The 15,752-nt window shown below is 42.7% G+C and overlaps 1 protein-coding gene across 2 annotated transcripts in view; it reads left to right on the top strand.

The window, feature by feature from the left end:
- Positions 1-15,752, top strand: part of WTIP (WT1 interacting protein) — a 54,450-nt gene that overhangs the window by 14,555 nt on the left and 24,143 nt on the right. The window contains exon 2 of one of the 2 annotated variants that reach the window (XM_034425568.3): positions 874-975. The exons of the other annotated variant lie outside the window; for it this stretch is intronic. Coding sequence (XP_034281459.2) covers positions 874-975 — 102 coding nt within the window. The remainder of the gene's footprint in view (positions 1-873; positions 976-15,752) is intronic. 2 annotated transcript variants of the gene reach the window in all.

The following is a 15,752-nucleotide window of genomic DNA, read 5'->3' on the forward strand; positions in this document are numbered from 1 at the left end:
CGGATTATCCTCTCTACCTCTGGTAATACTAGAACGTAGATTTTGCCTGTTTCCAGACCGATGAAATAAATCCATAAATAATGTAGTACCATCTTCTGATTTTTCAGTAGGTTACAGCTGTAAGATTTCCTGGTGTCCTCCCATCCATATCCTAACTAGATGTGTGCCTACCGAGCTTTTGAGATCAGCCAAGATAGCCTAACAAACCACATGTGCATAAGACAAAATCTCTGGGTATCCCCCTCAGTGTCATTGATACGCAAATTCTGTTCTGAGCAGATACGAAGATAAATACTGTATTTATCCAAAAGGAGAGAACCCCAAATTTAAGGTGCCCCCCAAAGGAAAAGTAAATAGAAAAAAGCTAATCAGAAGACATTCCTGTCCAATGTCCAGCTTCCTTGTCAACTTAGGACAGCCAACTCCAGTGAAAGGGCGGCATGGAGTTCCCATATGAAGCCACTCCCAATGTCCTCCCAATGCCAAGAAAAAAATAAATAAAAGCAATAGCTGGCAAGAAAATTACTTGCTTCTGAAATAAGCTACTCCTTGGCAACAATAACTGGTTCCCATTTGAGTTTAACAAGCATGGTCACTCATGCACAGAAGCACGTAAGTATGAGCATGTTAATACCCACTCGCTGCCTCCAACAGAGCAGGAAAAGATGGAGAGAAAAGGATGGGAAAGAGGAAAAGGCTGAAGAAATTAGAAGTGTACCACAGGGGTTAGAGGCATTTGCACCCCACGGCTCTTCTGTTGGAATGTCATGTTGTCCTATAAATAAGAGACCTGCAGATTTCTAGTGGGGAGGGGTATCTGCAGACCATTAACAAGGTCTAACATGCCTTCTTTTTTTTTTTTTTTCTCCAAAGGTATTTGTATCAAGTGTGGAAAGGGGGTATATGGGGCCAGCCAAGCTTGCCAGGCCATGGGGAACCTTTACCATACCAACTGCTTTACATGCTGCTCTTGTGGTAAGTTCCACATTTATACTCGGACAACACCTACACCATTCATATGTCTCAGGGCCCCTGGTAAAAGTGAACCCTGCCAGCACCGATTGTTCAGTGTAAATTGTGATCCGTGCAGAAAGTCTATCTTGAGAATGAATGAAGAGTGAGGTCATTTAGAAGGTGTGCAAATGGGAGTGGTGTACAAAAGTTGTGATTGGGCCAGAAATGGAAAGGAACGATAGTGTGACTGTGGCGAGACAAGTGGCAAAATATGTATCACAATATTTCGCATTTTGTACTTGTGCGTGCCTGTGTGAGAGAAGTACTAAGGAAGAGAGCTTACACCATGAGGTAATAATAATACCTGCTTAGTCATCTTGGCATTGGTTAGGACTGGGCACTTGCTTAATAGGATATAAAACAGGGATTTAAAACTATTTCAGTCCTTTTTCAGGGCTGCCTTATGAAGCTTAAAGAGAACACCAGGGAGAGCTTTCAAGAGTATGGAGGGAGGGAAAGTATCTGAAGTGGGGAAGGGTCCTCCCCACCTGTTTCTTTCACCCTGGAGATTTTCCTTAGAGGCCTTTTTGTACGGGTGGAATTGGAGGATGCTACTTAGGAACAATGTGGCCTATTACTGTACAGGTAGTCCTCGACTTACATCCACAATTTATGTTGCTTAATGAGACATTTCTTAAGTGAGTTTTGCCCCACTTTATGACTTGCCCTGGTTGTTAAGTGAATCATTGCCTTCATTAAGTTAGTAACAGTGTTGTTAAGTGAATCTGGATTCCCCATTGACTTTGCTTGCCAGAAGCTCACAAAAAGATCACATGACCCAAGATAAGGATCGAAAGTTCGATCACGTGACCATGGGGATGCTGCAATGGTCATAAGTGTGAAAAATGGTCATGTCATTTTTTTCAGTGCTGTTGTAATTTTGAATGGTCACTAAGTGAACCGTTGTAAGTGGAGGACCACCTGTATAGTGACTGTCACACAGACTCAGAAGGAAGATAGGAAGAGACCTTCAGATGGACTTGCTTCTCTCAGCTGTTCTGCCAGCCTGGAAGCTTCTTGGGATTGACTTTCCCCCAATTTCCTTGAAAGACCCAGATGTTCTTGGGGACTTTTGGGGAGCAGAAGCAGCAGCTTTTGTGGTCACTGGAGCAGCGTCTCTTGAGGGTTGGTTGCGTGATTTCTAATCTCATGATTGTGACAGATTATAAGACATCAGAATGTCCCATTGGATTAAAAGCACATTTCAAGTAAAGAAGTATTTAAAAATCAACACATAATGATTGCAAATCATTTGTAAAGAGACGCTGCAACAAAGACAGAATATTTCTGAAACAGAATAAGAAAGTGCTAAGAATGGTATATGTTTTCCTTGGAAGAAAGGGAAATCCAATCAGTAAACATTTGACAGAAAGCACATTGGAAACACCTGTTTACTTCCTACTTCGGATCTAATGTTATTAAAGTGTTGGTCTAGGGATGGAAACATCTGGGATCAAAACATGCTTAATTGGGAAGCTCAGTAGGTAACCTTGGGAAAACTATTGTCTCCTAGCCTAAGCTGACTTTTGGGGTTATTGAAAGAATAATATGGCAAGCAAGCCATGTATAGAGCCGTGGAGGTGCAGTGGTTAGAGTGCAGTACTGCAGGCTACTTCTGCTGCCTGCCGGCTGCCTGCAATTTGGCACTTCAAATCCCACCAGGCTCAAGGTTGACTCAGCCTTCCCTCCTTCCGAGGTGGATAAAATGAGGACCCAGATTGTTGGGGGCGATATGCTGACTCTGTAAACAGCTTAGAGAGGGCTGTAAAGCACTGTGAAGCGGTATATAAATGCTGTTGCTATTGCTTTGGCTTCGGGGATCAGAGTTTCCATAGCTAAGCAGTATGGCTATAATAAAGTGCAACACAATTGCATTGCTTAGTGACCTGGTTGCTGTTGAAACTCCAGGACCATGGAGGTTATCAAGAGTGAAGAGGCAAGCAAGGGGTACGGAGGAGCGTGCATGGCAGATACACGTGGGAGTTGGTTTGTGGGTGTGGGCCAGTGGAGACCTCAGGCAGGGAATAAGGAGTTCCAGTAATGACTCTGTGCATGTGTCCAAGGGAACACTGACTGGCAGGGGTGCTGCAGGTGGGCAGAGCATGCCACAGAATCTGGGATCTCGTACTCGGTAGTAGGGCTCCTTGGGGGGAAAAATAGTAGGAGCAGCTCACAAATGCAACCTACAACCTTCCCTGCTGACATCCTCATTGGCTTGAACTGGAAAGAGGAGAGTGACAAATTAAAGGAACTTCATATGTTTGGACTGAAGAAAAGAAGGCCGAAGGGAGACATGATAGCAGTTTTCCAATCTTTGAAGGCTGTCACAGGGAAGAAGGGGTGGATTTCCCATAACTCCCCAAAGTCAGACAAGAATGGAGAGCGAGAGATTCAAACTCAAAATAAGGAGGAATTTTCTAAGCTGTATCCAGTAGTGGGACCGCCTGCCTCCTGGGGTCATGGAAGGCTGCATCATTGGAGGCTTCCAGCTGTGGGGATGGGGACAGCATTTAAGGAATTGGACGTTGCTCTCCTTCTCACCTATCCATCTCTATGCAACCCAGGAGGCAAGAGAGGTGTCTGAAATCTCGGGCGTTACTGATGAGGCTTTGGGCATCCCACATACCTGCTTTTTCCTCACTAGGATTGGCAAAACCCAAAACATACAACAAAAGACTGCTCATATATTTTAAAATCAATATAATCAATAATATTTTGATTTGTGGGATCCATCGTGCTCTCTGAGCTGAGTGGTTTCCCTGCAGATGTTTCATTTTGCCACTAGGCAACATCACCAGTGCTGGAAGGGAGTGGGGTTGCCCCTCTGTTTATAACCAAGTGGCTTGCCCTGCCAGCGTTGATGAGGGTGTTCCTGGGAGCCTCTTGATTAGGTTGTGGTTTACTGCTTGACTTTTTTTTTCTGGTATTAATCCTGATATTACTCTCTGCTTCTCTGAGTGTTAGTTGCTGGTGAGGAGATGCCTTGAGGTGTTTTTTGTTGGTTGGTTTGTTTTCCTTTTCACTTTTTGACTGTGTCCTTTAAATGGTGCGTAGATGTTGTTGAACCCTGAGCTACAAATATTTTCTTCTATTGATACATTTGGGTTTCTTGTTGAAAAATGTGGATTGCTTGGTAAGAGAACATTTTAGTGCTATGTAGTCTTTGGCCAGTCTTCCTCTGCATTCCATGCAGAATGCTTATTTTTTGCAATGATCTGTATACAAGCAACTTTTTAAAAGAATGCTCTTCTACTCCCTTCCCCCACATTTCTTCCCACTGCCCAGAACTTATAATTTTAACATTCTTTGGATGCTAAAAAAAAATTATCTCCAGCAGCTGTGGGAACCAAAACAATGTGGGACACAAATGCCCCGTCTGGCTGATCAGAGTAGCTTGGCATCAAGCCTGCTCAAACAGTAAATTCCTCCTGTGAAATGGAAGGTTTTCCATATGATGCTATCCAAAGAAAATTGTCCTTGGAAATCATTGAAAGAAGGCTGTCATTGCCCCTCACATGGGCTTCGTGTTTGATTTTTCTCCATTCTTAAATGTCACAAAATGGACCTGGATCCATCATCCATAACATGATGGATGTTAGCTGGTTGTAGCTTCTCCAGTTTTGTCCTTGATTGATGTGTGCTTCTCCAGTTCTCCTTGTAGCCATTTTGTCAAGCTGGTTTGAAGGATATACTAGATTAGGGAAGAGGATCAAACCAAGAGGAATAACTTTGGCAACTTTTCTCTCAGGATTCACAGCAAGGAGCCATGGTGTAACCCATGATGCAGTGGTAGCCAAAAGGTTGCCTCTTCCTCTCAAACTCTGTACTTTCAAGGACAGTTCCACGTACGTCCTCTGGCATCGCAGAATTCTTAGGTCAGGTTCTCAGCTTGATACTTGACTCATAGAGAGGACGCAGTCCCTATTGTGGAGCTGAGAAGCATTTCAGATGCACTTGGCAGAAGAGTTCATACTTGTAGATCTGAAAACTGCCCAGATGAAAAACTGGCAGATAGGGTTCCTATATAATGTAGTTTGGTGAGTGGGAATGAATCCATACAATGAATTCATGTGCAGTTCCTATATAATTAAAGCTTCTACAGCAGGGGTGTCAACTCGATTTCATCAGGGTTGTGTTTGACCTGGGTGGGGGCAGGGGGCGTGGCAGGGGGGGCGTAGCCAGCTCAACATCACTCATGTCGGGGGCACTCATGTGGTAGCCAAGTACTAAGGCAGGACTTCTCTCAGACCCCCCCCCTCCCTCTCATTATAATCTTCCTTCCTTCCTTCCTTCCTTCTTTCTTTCTCTTCTTTTTCCTTCCTTGCTCTCTTCCCATCTTTCCTCTCTCCCTTTCTCCTTTCCTGTCCCTTCTTGCATGCTCAAATGCAAAAGGGAAAACATTTCTCCTTTTTTTGTTTGTTTGTTTCTTTTGCTAGCCCTCTGCCAGTGAAAACACAGCCTGGGCCCCATTTTCAGCCACAACAGTATCCTGCAGCCCTCTGCCAGTGAAAACTGAGCTTGGGAGGGCTGCATCCTTTGCTGTTCCCAGGTCAGCCCCATGGGCCAGATCTAAGCACCCTGTGGGTCTTGAGTTTGACACTGCTGTTCTACAGGATTCTTGGACAGGTTTTTGCCCTCTGTAGTTTGGCCGTAGTTCAGTTAGCTTAGGGTATCAGCAGGCCTCCATCGCTGTTCTCTGTGCTGAGAGGCATTTTAGAATCTGCAGGAGGAGGATGGGGCAGTCCACTTAAAGGGCATCCCAAAGATGTTTAGATTTCGGAGACTGTCTTCCTTCTGGAAAATGCCCAGTAGGGTCCCTTTTTGTGCAGTCCTATTCCTGGTAGTGATGAATGGGCTTCCTTTTGTCCTTCAAGAACTGGTAGAGCTGCTAAAGGCATTCAGGGGTGCAGAAAAGTAGCTCCTGGGATGACCCTCCATAACTTGGAATTTTGCCTAAGGGGGAGTTCTGCTGTTCAGGCAGACACATACCCCAAGTAGGTGACCTGAGCAATCTAGTCCTGTTTGAGATTCCCATGGTCATTCCCCACACATTTCCAAACATATCAGCGGAGGTGCATGAGCTAAAACTCGCTCTAATAAAAATTAAAGTTGAAATTTTCAAGAAGTTGCACATGCACCAATTTTATGGGACCTCGATATTAATATTGGCAGTGATTGATGCTGTTGAATAAAGCAATGCACCTTTTAAGAGATGTTCAAAATACTAACTTTGGAGAATGAATAATAAATATAGGAATTAGATATAAAATGTAATCAGTGTAACCACCCCCTCTCATATTTACACATGTGTGTATTACTTCAGTCTTAAAGAGGATTTTTTAAAAAAAAATTTAAAGAGTTCTTTAACAATAAAATAATCTTTACTGAGGTCAGCGTACATGGGATAGAGCTTTCTTTTGTAAACCTTTTCAAAGAACAACTTGCATTCTTCAGGATGTACATGTATGTGCATGCTGCAAGGTGTGGGGGGGGGAACAGGACTGCCTCTCCCATGCTTAAATTGTCAAATTGCAGACGGGGGTGAAATATAACTGAGCAAGTCAGTGACCTCAGCCTCCAAGAATGCTCCTTGTTTATGTAGCGCTCCTGCTAGTTTAGCAGCAAGCCTTTTGTTCTGCGCAGACATGGCAGGCCAGGTTTGTGTTTATTGGCCAGCCAAAAGCTTGTGCGATATGAGATTTGCATCCTAATACTTGTAGTAACAAGACACATGCGGCCCCTCAAAAACACAGTGCTGGGATCTTTTACTGTGTCTTGGAGATGTGGAATGGTTTTTGAAAAGATCTGCTGCAAACATCCTTTTGCAGATCTGATTGATAGAAAGAAAGAAAGAAAGAAAGAAAGAAAGAAAGAAAGAAAGAAAGAAAGAAAGAAAGAAAGAAAGAAAGGAGAAATGCACTGGCTTCATTTTGTTTTAAATAGCAACTTTTGCCTCCAGGTTCTGCCTTGATTAAGCAGGAATTTTATTACTCGGAGGCCTGAGACTTCTAAAGTATTTTGGGGTCTCTTGACCTGCTGAACGACTGGAATGCACTCTACTGTAGTGCAGAAATTGTGAGAGTGTGTGTATACTTTCTCCTCAGGATTGTCTTTCCCTTCACCACAAAAGGCCTTTTTAGCTTGTTCTAGCCTAGTATCCGATGCACCTTCAGTTCCATTTGAAGAAGGAGTGGAAGGGTTCTCACCGGGGTGCCGCTGAAACAACCTTAGCATAAAACAGGAGTGTCAAACTCAGGGTCCATGGGCCGGATGTGGCCCATGGGGCGCTTAGATCTGGCCCGCGGGGCTGCCCGAGAAACAGCGAAGGACTGGCCCGCGGTGCCTCTGCCATTGAAAATGGGCTCCCAACCTCATAACATAACTAAACTCCATTTCATGCTGGATAAACTAAATTATTAATGTATCTTAAATAGAAAACTATCTTTAGATAGATTTTTACTCCAAAAGCATTTTATTAAAATAAATTTGAAAAAAATAAACAAAATGCCATTTAAATTTTTAAAAATCCAATTTTTAATTATTTTTTTTTTAAATCATCGATTTTTATCCACCCTGGTCTAGAATGGGCTGTTAGAGTTCCTTTCACATTGTGGTATGAAGCTGTTGAATTCATTTTATGGTAGTCTAATCCAGCCTGCTCTTGCTATCTTCTCAGTTTTTCTGGTTGCCTTTATTTCATCCATGTAGTTCTCTTACAGAGGGATTTTTAATTTATTTACTTCTTTATAGCCCTTCCCCCTTCTCAATCTGACGCTTTTCAGATATTATAATTTACAAGTGGGATTTGCTGGCTGGGATGAATTATACACCCAGCTTTCCTATCTGCTAAGTCCCCAGTGGACATGCTTCCTGTCCTGGAACAGCCTTTCCAGCCTCCACTAATTGGGAAAAATAGAGTGGAGTGGAAGAAATGGTTACTTGATGAGATTTGGAGTCTTTTGGTGGCTCAGCTACCACATGTTTCCTCCCTTTCCACCAGTTCACACACATAACTTAAATACAGGTTGTCCTTACAGCCACAACTGAGCACAACCACAAAATGTCTGTTGCTAAGTGAGACAGTTGTTAAGTGACTGTTGCCCCATTTTATGATCTTTCTTGCCACAATTGTTAAGTGAATCACTGCAATTGTGAATCACTACAGTAACATGGTTGTTAAGTAATCTGGCTTCTCCATTGACTTGGCTCATCAGAAAGTTGCAACGGGATCCCATGACCCAAGGAAATTGCAAACATCATAAATAAAGTCATAAGTTCCGAAGCATCTGAATTTTGATCATGTGATCCTGGGGATGCTGCAACAGTCGTAAGTGTGAAAACGGTTCATAAGTCACTTTTTTCAGTGCCATTGTTAACTTCGAATGGTCAGTAAATGAATGGTTGTAAGTCAAGGACTTCCTGTATCTCAGTCCCCTATCTGTTAATTACAGATTTTTGCAGGTTGTTTCCCACTAAAGCATTTTGGTTTAAATAGCCTTGTGGATGGATTTTTGTTTTAATTGCCCTACAATGCTGTTGGTCTTGCAAATGGGGCTTTTGCCTGTAAAGGCAAAATGAGCTGCTCTATAGTTCTTCACCTAGACTGGCAGGTGTGAAATGGAGAACCACATCCACTAATTCCCGAAAACTGGTCCGGCCACATTGCTATGCCAGAGGTTGTAGCCAGGTAAAACCACAGCAGGAGGAAGGAAGCCCTTCATCTGGAAAACACTCTTGAGATGGAGACTCTAAGAAAGCTCAGGAGCAGGAACTTTCTTTCTGGAATAATTGAATTCTTAGAGCAGAGCCATTGTAGGATTCAACCCCAGGCAAAGAATCTCCCAAAGGGGTCTGTGGAGTACAGGACTTTGCAAGGCTTCTTCCATTTCCCACTCTTTTTCCATTCCAGCTGTTAGGCTGGCCCTGCTCACTTGGCACTGGCTGGCTAAAATGGTGGACAACAGGAGAAATTAGCTTGCCGATATTGCATTCGGGTAACTGAGTCTGCAGCTATCCTCTGCCATTCAAATTCCGGACGTTCCCCTAATTTTTATGGAAACTTAGATGTAGAATATCTTAACAAAAGTAAATTCCATCCTCCTAAATTAGTTTGAAAGTTGAAAATTATGGCCTTAGTAAGAGGTCTAAATTGAGTAGCTGCTTTACTAAGCGTTTCAAGTGGTTTAGAGGATGTGCCACAGCCATATTGTCCTTTTATTTTTCTCAAGGTGGACACTATATTCCAACTTCCTTACAATTATTTGAGGCAATAACAATGTGGTTCTCAGCTGCCCAAAGAATTAAGGATATAGAAGCACAAAATGAGATAGCTATCCTTGGTAAGGTGGATAACTTGAAATGGCTGAGCAAAAACAAACATACTTTTCAAATAGACAGCTATTTGAAGTTATACCTGCCAAGACTTCCGGCGGTGACGTCAGCGTGCATGGAGCGAGAGAACAGGGCTCCATTCTTATAGCTCCAATATTCCCAGCCAGGAAGCCAAATTAGGCACTATTGATCCCAGAGAGATTGATAGAAAAAAGAGGAATCTTCAAGGACCTCGGGGGGGAAAAGGCAATTGTCCCAAAGATTCAGGAGAAACGTCTTAATTCCGGTGGGGAAAAAACCAGCCATTTTGGCTGGCCCGAAGCGCTGACAGCCGAGGAGTAGGAAGCGAAAATTGAATCAACAGATCGCAACAGTACGTGAAGAGACTTAAAAAAAAAGAAGTGAGGTATAGCTATATTGTGGAAGGGAAGAGCAGAGAGATCGAGGCTCCAAAATCAGCGGCCGATTTGCAGCCAGATAAACATGGCGACGAAAAGGGAGAGGAGCGGAAGAAGGAACTTTGACAGGTAGTGACTGCGCGAAAGGCGAGAGAACGGGTGAGAGGAGGAAGAAAACTCCAACGGATATATTTCAAGGCTTGAGAGGGGTGTTGACTATAAAATAACAGATTTTCTAGAAGATGGTGCTTTGGACCAGGACTGTGAGATTGATGGAAGGCTTTAAAGATCGGAAAAGAGATAACGAGTGGCGGAACTGGAGTGGTGATTGGAGAAGTGGCGGTTCTAACGGAAATATAGACGGAGCAGAGTTGGAAAATAACAAAAACAACAAACTTGGAACTTTTTTTCTAAAATTGTTGAAATTGGATATTTGGACATTTTTGGAGAGTGACAATAAAAACTATTTGAAGAGAGTCGAAGTGGAGGCTAAGCGGCAGACAAAGGAGGAAAAAAAAGACTGAACAGAGGACTGAGCAGAGAATGATGCAAGAGTGAGAGAGGACTGCATGGAAGAAGAACATCAAAATATATATACATAGACCAAGTGATTAATGAAATGTGACTATTCTAATTAGAATTAATTATTAGTAATTGTTGATTATTAATTGGTAATTAGTGGTTAATGATTGAGATAAGATGGATTATTGATGTGGAATATTAACCTTAAGTAACTGCTAATTATATCTACCTATCTTCATATTTGATTACATATATAGCACTAACTATACTGTTAACAAATTAATGCATTTTTAGAGTTTTAAAAAAAAATTTCCTCATTTTTCTTCTCTTTCATAAATGTATATATGTGTTAAAATTTATAGGGCCTAAATAAGTACATAGAGGGACATAGTATATATATAGTAAAATATATAGCCTTATATAGTGATAAACGTATTTATACAGCTATAGTCATAATATTATAAATATAGATTGACATCTAAAGAATTGCACTATTTAGGTTAAATTTAAAAACTATTCAAGTGACCCTTATAGGTAACAAATTTAAGGATATTAAAAGTAAGTCATTGTATGAAAATTTGGAAGAACTTGCAGCAAATAATAAAAATGACAAGCACAGGCACAACAACGATAACCAAAATAAATAAGAAAACAACCTCAAATCAGGCATCTCTTACAGCATCCCGAGCACAGCAAAGGTTGCTAGAAAGCTTGCTGGGAGCAGATAAAGAAAAGACAGGCTCCATTTCCAGTATACAAAATATTCAGTCAGTGTTGGCAATGATCCAGGAGGCAATGAACAAAACACAAGAATCCATTGCGAATAATCACGAGGAAACAAAAAGAAATCATGAGGACCTTTTTTTTTTTTTTTAATTTGATTTATATGCCGCTCTTCTCCGAAGACTCAGGGCGGCTTACAATGCGGCTCAGCAATGGTGCTTTGGACCAGAACTGTGAGATTGATGGAAGACCTTAAATCTGATGTGGGAGAAATAAAAGACAATATTTAAAAAATGGACGATAAAATAGAAAAAATCCAACAGAACATCTCTAGGAGTGAGCAAAGGATCCAAAAAGTAGAATCAAAAATGGAACAAACAGATAAGAAAATAGAGACATTGGAACAAAAACAGATGTCAACCAGTAGGGAACTAGAAGAATCGATTGTGCATCTGGAAATGGAAAAGGCATCATTTTATCTTAGGTTCCAGAATATTACGGAAAATAAGGATGAAGATTTAGGAGAGATAATGGCAGAAATCCTGGCAGAAACAACACAAAGAGATAAGGAGGATATATGAAGGGACATTGATGAGGTCTATAGAGTGCACACAAATTATGCATGTAGGCACAAATTGCCAATAAAGGAAGAAATCTATTAAAAAAATGAGAGATGAGGCAATATTGTATAAAGGAAAGGAGATAATAACACTCAAACAAATTCCAAGACGAGTAAGAGACCAGAGAAAAAATTACAGCTTTCTCACATCACAATTAAACAAATATAAAGTCATGTTTCGATAGCTGATACCGGAGGACATCCTAATCTCTTGACAAGAGAAGAAATTTAAGATAGATACCTTGGAAAAAGCCCAAGAATTTTTTGAACATCATTTTGCCTTGGAGTAAGAACACACCTAAAACTAAAGTAATATGGTAACAATGGAACAGTGGCAAAGAGGGTGTTCTTCTTTTCTGCCATCGATTATGCAAGTTCCTAAAAGTATCTCCAACAAAGCTTTAGGATTATAATAGAAGAGAGTATCTGTAGCTCAGGGTTGAGCTGTGGAGTCCGTGGTGCTCGCTGAGCTTGGTGGCTGGATTACAGACATAACATCACTGCTGCTGAGCGGGGGGGGGGGTTGCTCCTGTTTATATTACAGCAGCTTGGCCTGTCAATGTTAGTGGGGTGTTCCTCCTTGGTGGTTCCCTAGGATATTGTTTTCTGCTTGATCGTTTGCTTGATATGAATCCCTGCTTATCTGGATGTTAGCTGCTGCTGGAGAGAATGAGTTCTGGTATTTTTGTTTTCTTCTTAGCTTTTTTATTGCCTCTTTTGAAGGAGTGTAAATGTAGTTTGTCTATATCTATAGAGGACTGGTTTGTCTGAATGCCATGCTTTCTGCTTCCCGCTTTTCGGGGTTTACCTTAGTCTAGGATGTTTACAGTTTCCCAGTTGAAACTATGGTTTAGTCTATCTATGTGTGGTGAGATGGGTACAATATCCTAATCAAGGAACTACTAAAGAGAAAATCCCCCCCCCAACACTAACAGGGCAAGCTACTGTATGTAAATAGGGAGCAAATCCCACCTCACTCCCACTGATGAGGTTACCTAGTCAGGTAGGTAAAATGTCTGTAAGCAAACTACCAAGTTAGAATTACAGTTAGGAACCACCAGGGCAGGCACAGGAATGCCATTTTAAACTACCAGTTGAAATTAATCTTTAGCCTGGTGGTTGATCAATAACTTTCAGCCAACCTGTATCAGAGAAGAATGTGCTGCCAGTGTTTTCTCTAGTGAGGAAATGCAGAAAATGAGATGTGCTGAAGCAAAACAAATATTGGGGGTGGGTACAGTAGATGGGTGGATTCTTGACGTGGGATGGCAGTGTGTGATTGGCATGGCACCAAAGTAATGTAAATCTTTAAGACGTGCTAGACCATTAAGCCAGCTGATGACTGCCAATCCTTAACAAATCATAAGACATCCAGACCATATGCCCGAGTTAGTTTGGATGCACTGTCAGGTAAGTTCATAGAATCATAAAAGTTGAAAGGGGCCTAAGAATTTATATAATCCAACCCACTGCATACTACAGGATGTGTTATACCATCCCCAGCCTCTGAAAACCTCCACTTTATTTTCTGAAAATGAAAATTTAATTAGAACTACAAATACTTTGATAAAGTATGATCCCAGGAGCAAAACGAAAAGCATATCCTAGATGTCTCAGCAGCCTTCAGTACCATCAACTGTAGTGTCCTTTTGCACTGCCTTTTGCACAGGCCGTTGGGAAGATGGGGCCCCTGTTGTGTGATGGAGAGGTGAAGGCCTTGCTTCGTAGGGAGCCTGAGAGCCCTCTTCTCTCTCTGCTCCTTTTCAATATCTACATGAAGCTACTAGGAGACTTCAGCTATTGTTTGGCGTGAGGTATCCTCAATATGAGATGATAGCCAGTTACACGTGCCTGTCCCTGGCTCTCTTGAGCTTCTTTCCCAACATCTGGCGGTTGTGAGTCTGGCTAGGGAAGAAGATGTTGCGGTTCAATCCGGCCAGGACTAAGGGATTATGGGCTTGGGGTTTCCCAGATCCGGGAGCTGAAGGGTTTCTGTCATCTGTTCTAGATGGGATGACACTCCTTCATTCAGATGTGGTGCACAATCTGAGGTTTTTCCTGGGCTTGTAGCTTCTGGTAGAACTGCAAGGCCACAGCATTTGCCCGGGGGTGCCTTAGGACAACTGTACCTTATTTACCAGTTTCTTCCATTCCTGGACCAGGAGGCCCTGCTCATTGTCACACGTGCCTTGCACACCTGATGGGATCATTGCAAAACATGGGGATACTCTGGAAATTTATCTGGAAGCTTCAGTTGGTCCAGAATGCAGCAGTGTGGGTAGTTATGAGAGCATCTCATTATGGCCCCACTGTTCTGCAAGTTGCAGTGGCTTCTGTAATAAAACTTGCGTGGAAAACTTTTATAGTAAAACACAAATAGGCTTTAATCCCAGGAAAATACATTTTAAAAAAATTAGAACTAGGAAGGTGAGAAAAGAGAATTGGAGGATGATTCAGCCCCCTTCATGAGAAATTTGAATTCCATCTGCTTAGCCACGCATTTGATGAAATTGTTTGAATTGTTTTTTGTTGATGTGTATACAGAATGGAACTGTGGGGTTTTTTTCACAATCACCCATGTAAAGTAGACCCATCTCATTTTGTATATGAGAAAACAGGTTATCCTCCTCCACCTCCCCTCCTTCACTTTGTCTGCAGGCAAGCGCTTGCTTGCTTCAAGCTTCCATCTGGGTGTAGATCCTAAACAAGTCCCTACAAGCCAGCTCCGCTTAAGGGCATGGTAGAGCGGGGGGAAGAGGGGGGGGCTTTTTAAGTCTGGGTAAAAGAAGGCCTGAGCAGCCATTTGCCTCCTCCCTCCCTCCCTCCCCCAACTCTAAAAATATTCTTTGATGTAGTCCAAATTCCAGTAGCTTCTATGATTCTTGGCAGGAGAAGGCAGAGCAGAAGATAACAACAGAAAGAAGGGGGAGGTGGATTGGTAATTATTGGATATAAAACTAAAGCTTTAATGTCATTTCAGAAAAATATAAAATATTAATCCTCAATTCCCGCCCTTCTTTCTGCAGGGTGGGCTAAAGATGTTGGGTTGAAAGGGCTCCAGAAGCTCCCTGACTTTTTCCAAAGGGAATCGTGGGTCCAGGGTAATGGCTGGGCGAGGGTTAGTAACAGCGCATGGATGAGTTGGAAAAAGTAGCACACGGCATCTTTGCAACTTTGGGGATCAAGCAATCCCCACATGTTATAAGCGACTGGAATTTCCATGGCTAAGCAATGCAGCCATAAAGTGTGACCTTGCATAATCCTGGCATTCACTGTTGCCGTCATTATCCAAGAATTGCACATGGGTTAGCAAGTACTCCCCATCCCCCACCAACGCAAGCAACCTTGGTAAGATAAGAGGCTGCTTTCTCTTCAACTCCCCCACTGGCCTCTCTTTCGCTTCTTCCCCCATCTCTCCCTTTTGGCCCCCCTCAAAATGCCTGCCTTGCAGACAGCACCAGAAGACGCAGCTCAGGGGCTGCGAGAGGCTGCAGCCAGCAGCACTGCACAAAGCTGCCGTCGCAGGAAGCACCAGTGCTGTAACAGGAAACCACAGCAGTATGACGCCACCGCCCTTTGGGAGGCCATTTTCCCCAGGTCTCACAAGGAAACCGCTGTGCACAACCTTGGGAATGAAGCTATTTCACAAAGGGCCCGGTGGGTGGGCAGGCTTGCTCAGAAGTGGGAGCAGGAAGAGGGCAGAGGGGATCAAGGATCGTGGAGTCCATGGGCCCTAAAGGACATGTGGGGGGGGGGGCAGGAATTGAAGTGCCCCTGAAGTCATAAATGCAGATGGACTTCCAAACACCTCAATTTTGATTATAAGGCTTTGGACTGGTTATATAAGTCTCTTCGTTCAGCACCGCTATAACTTCAAACAGTTAGTCATAAGTCAAGGACTACTATCAAAGTCCCATTCCCCAGGGGAAGTAGAAGGAATAGACCATTTACATGGAGCAGAGCCTGCAGGAGAGAGATCAAAACGGAGGATAACTTTGAAAGCAAGGCCTGTTTTGTCCTCTTACGGCTTCTTGTTCGGCTCAGTGGGGGGCCTAGGTCTTATGATGACCTCAGCACAAAGTCATAAGGTTTGTTGTCACGAGGTATGTTTTTTTCTTTACTTCTCACTGCCCACAGAGGGCTGC

This window comes from Pantherophis guttatus, chromosome 11 (assembly GCF_059756535.1).
Source record: "Pantherophis guttatus breed Tessera chromosome 11, ASM5975653v1, whole genome shotgun sequence".
NCBI classification, from domain to species: domain Eukaryota; kingdom Metazoa; phylum Chordata; class Lepidosauria; order Squamata; family Colubridae; genus Pantherophis; species Pantherophis guttatus.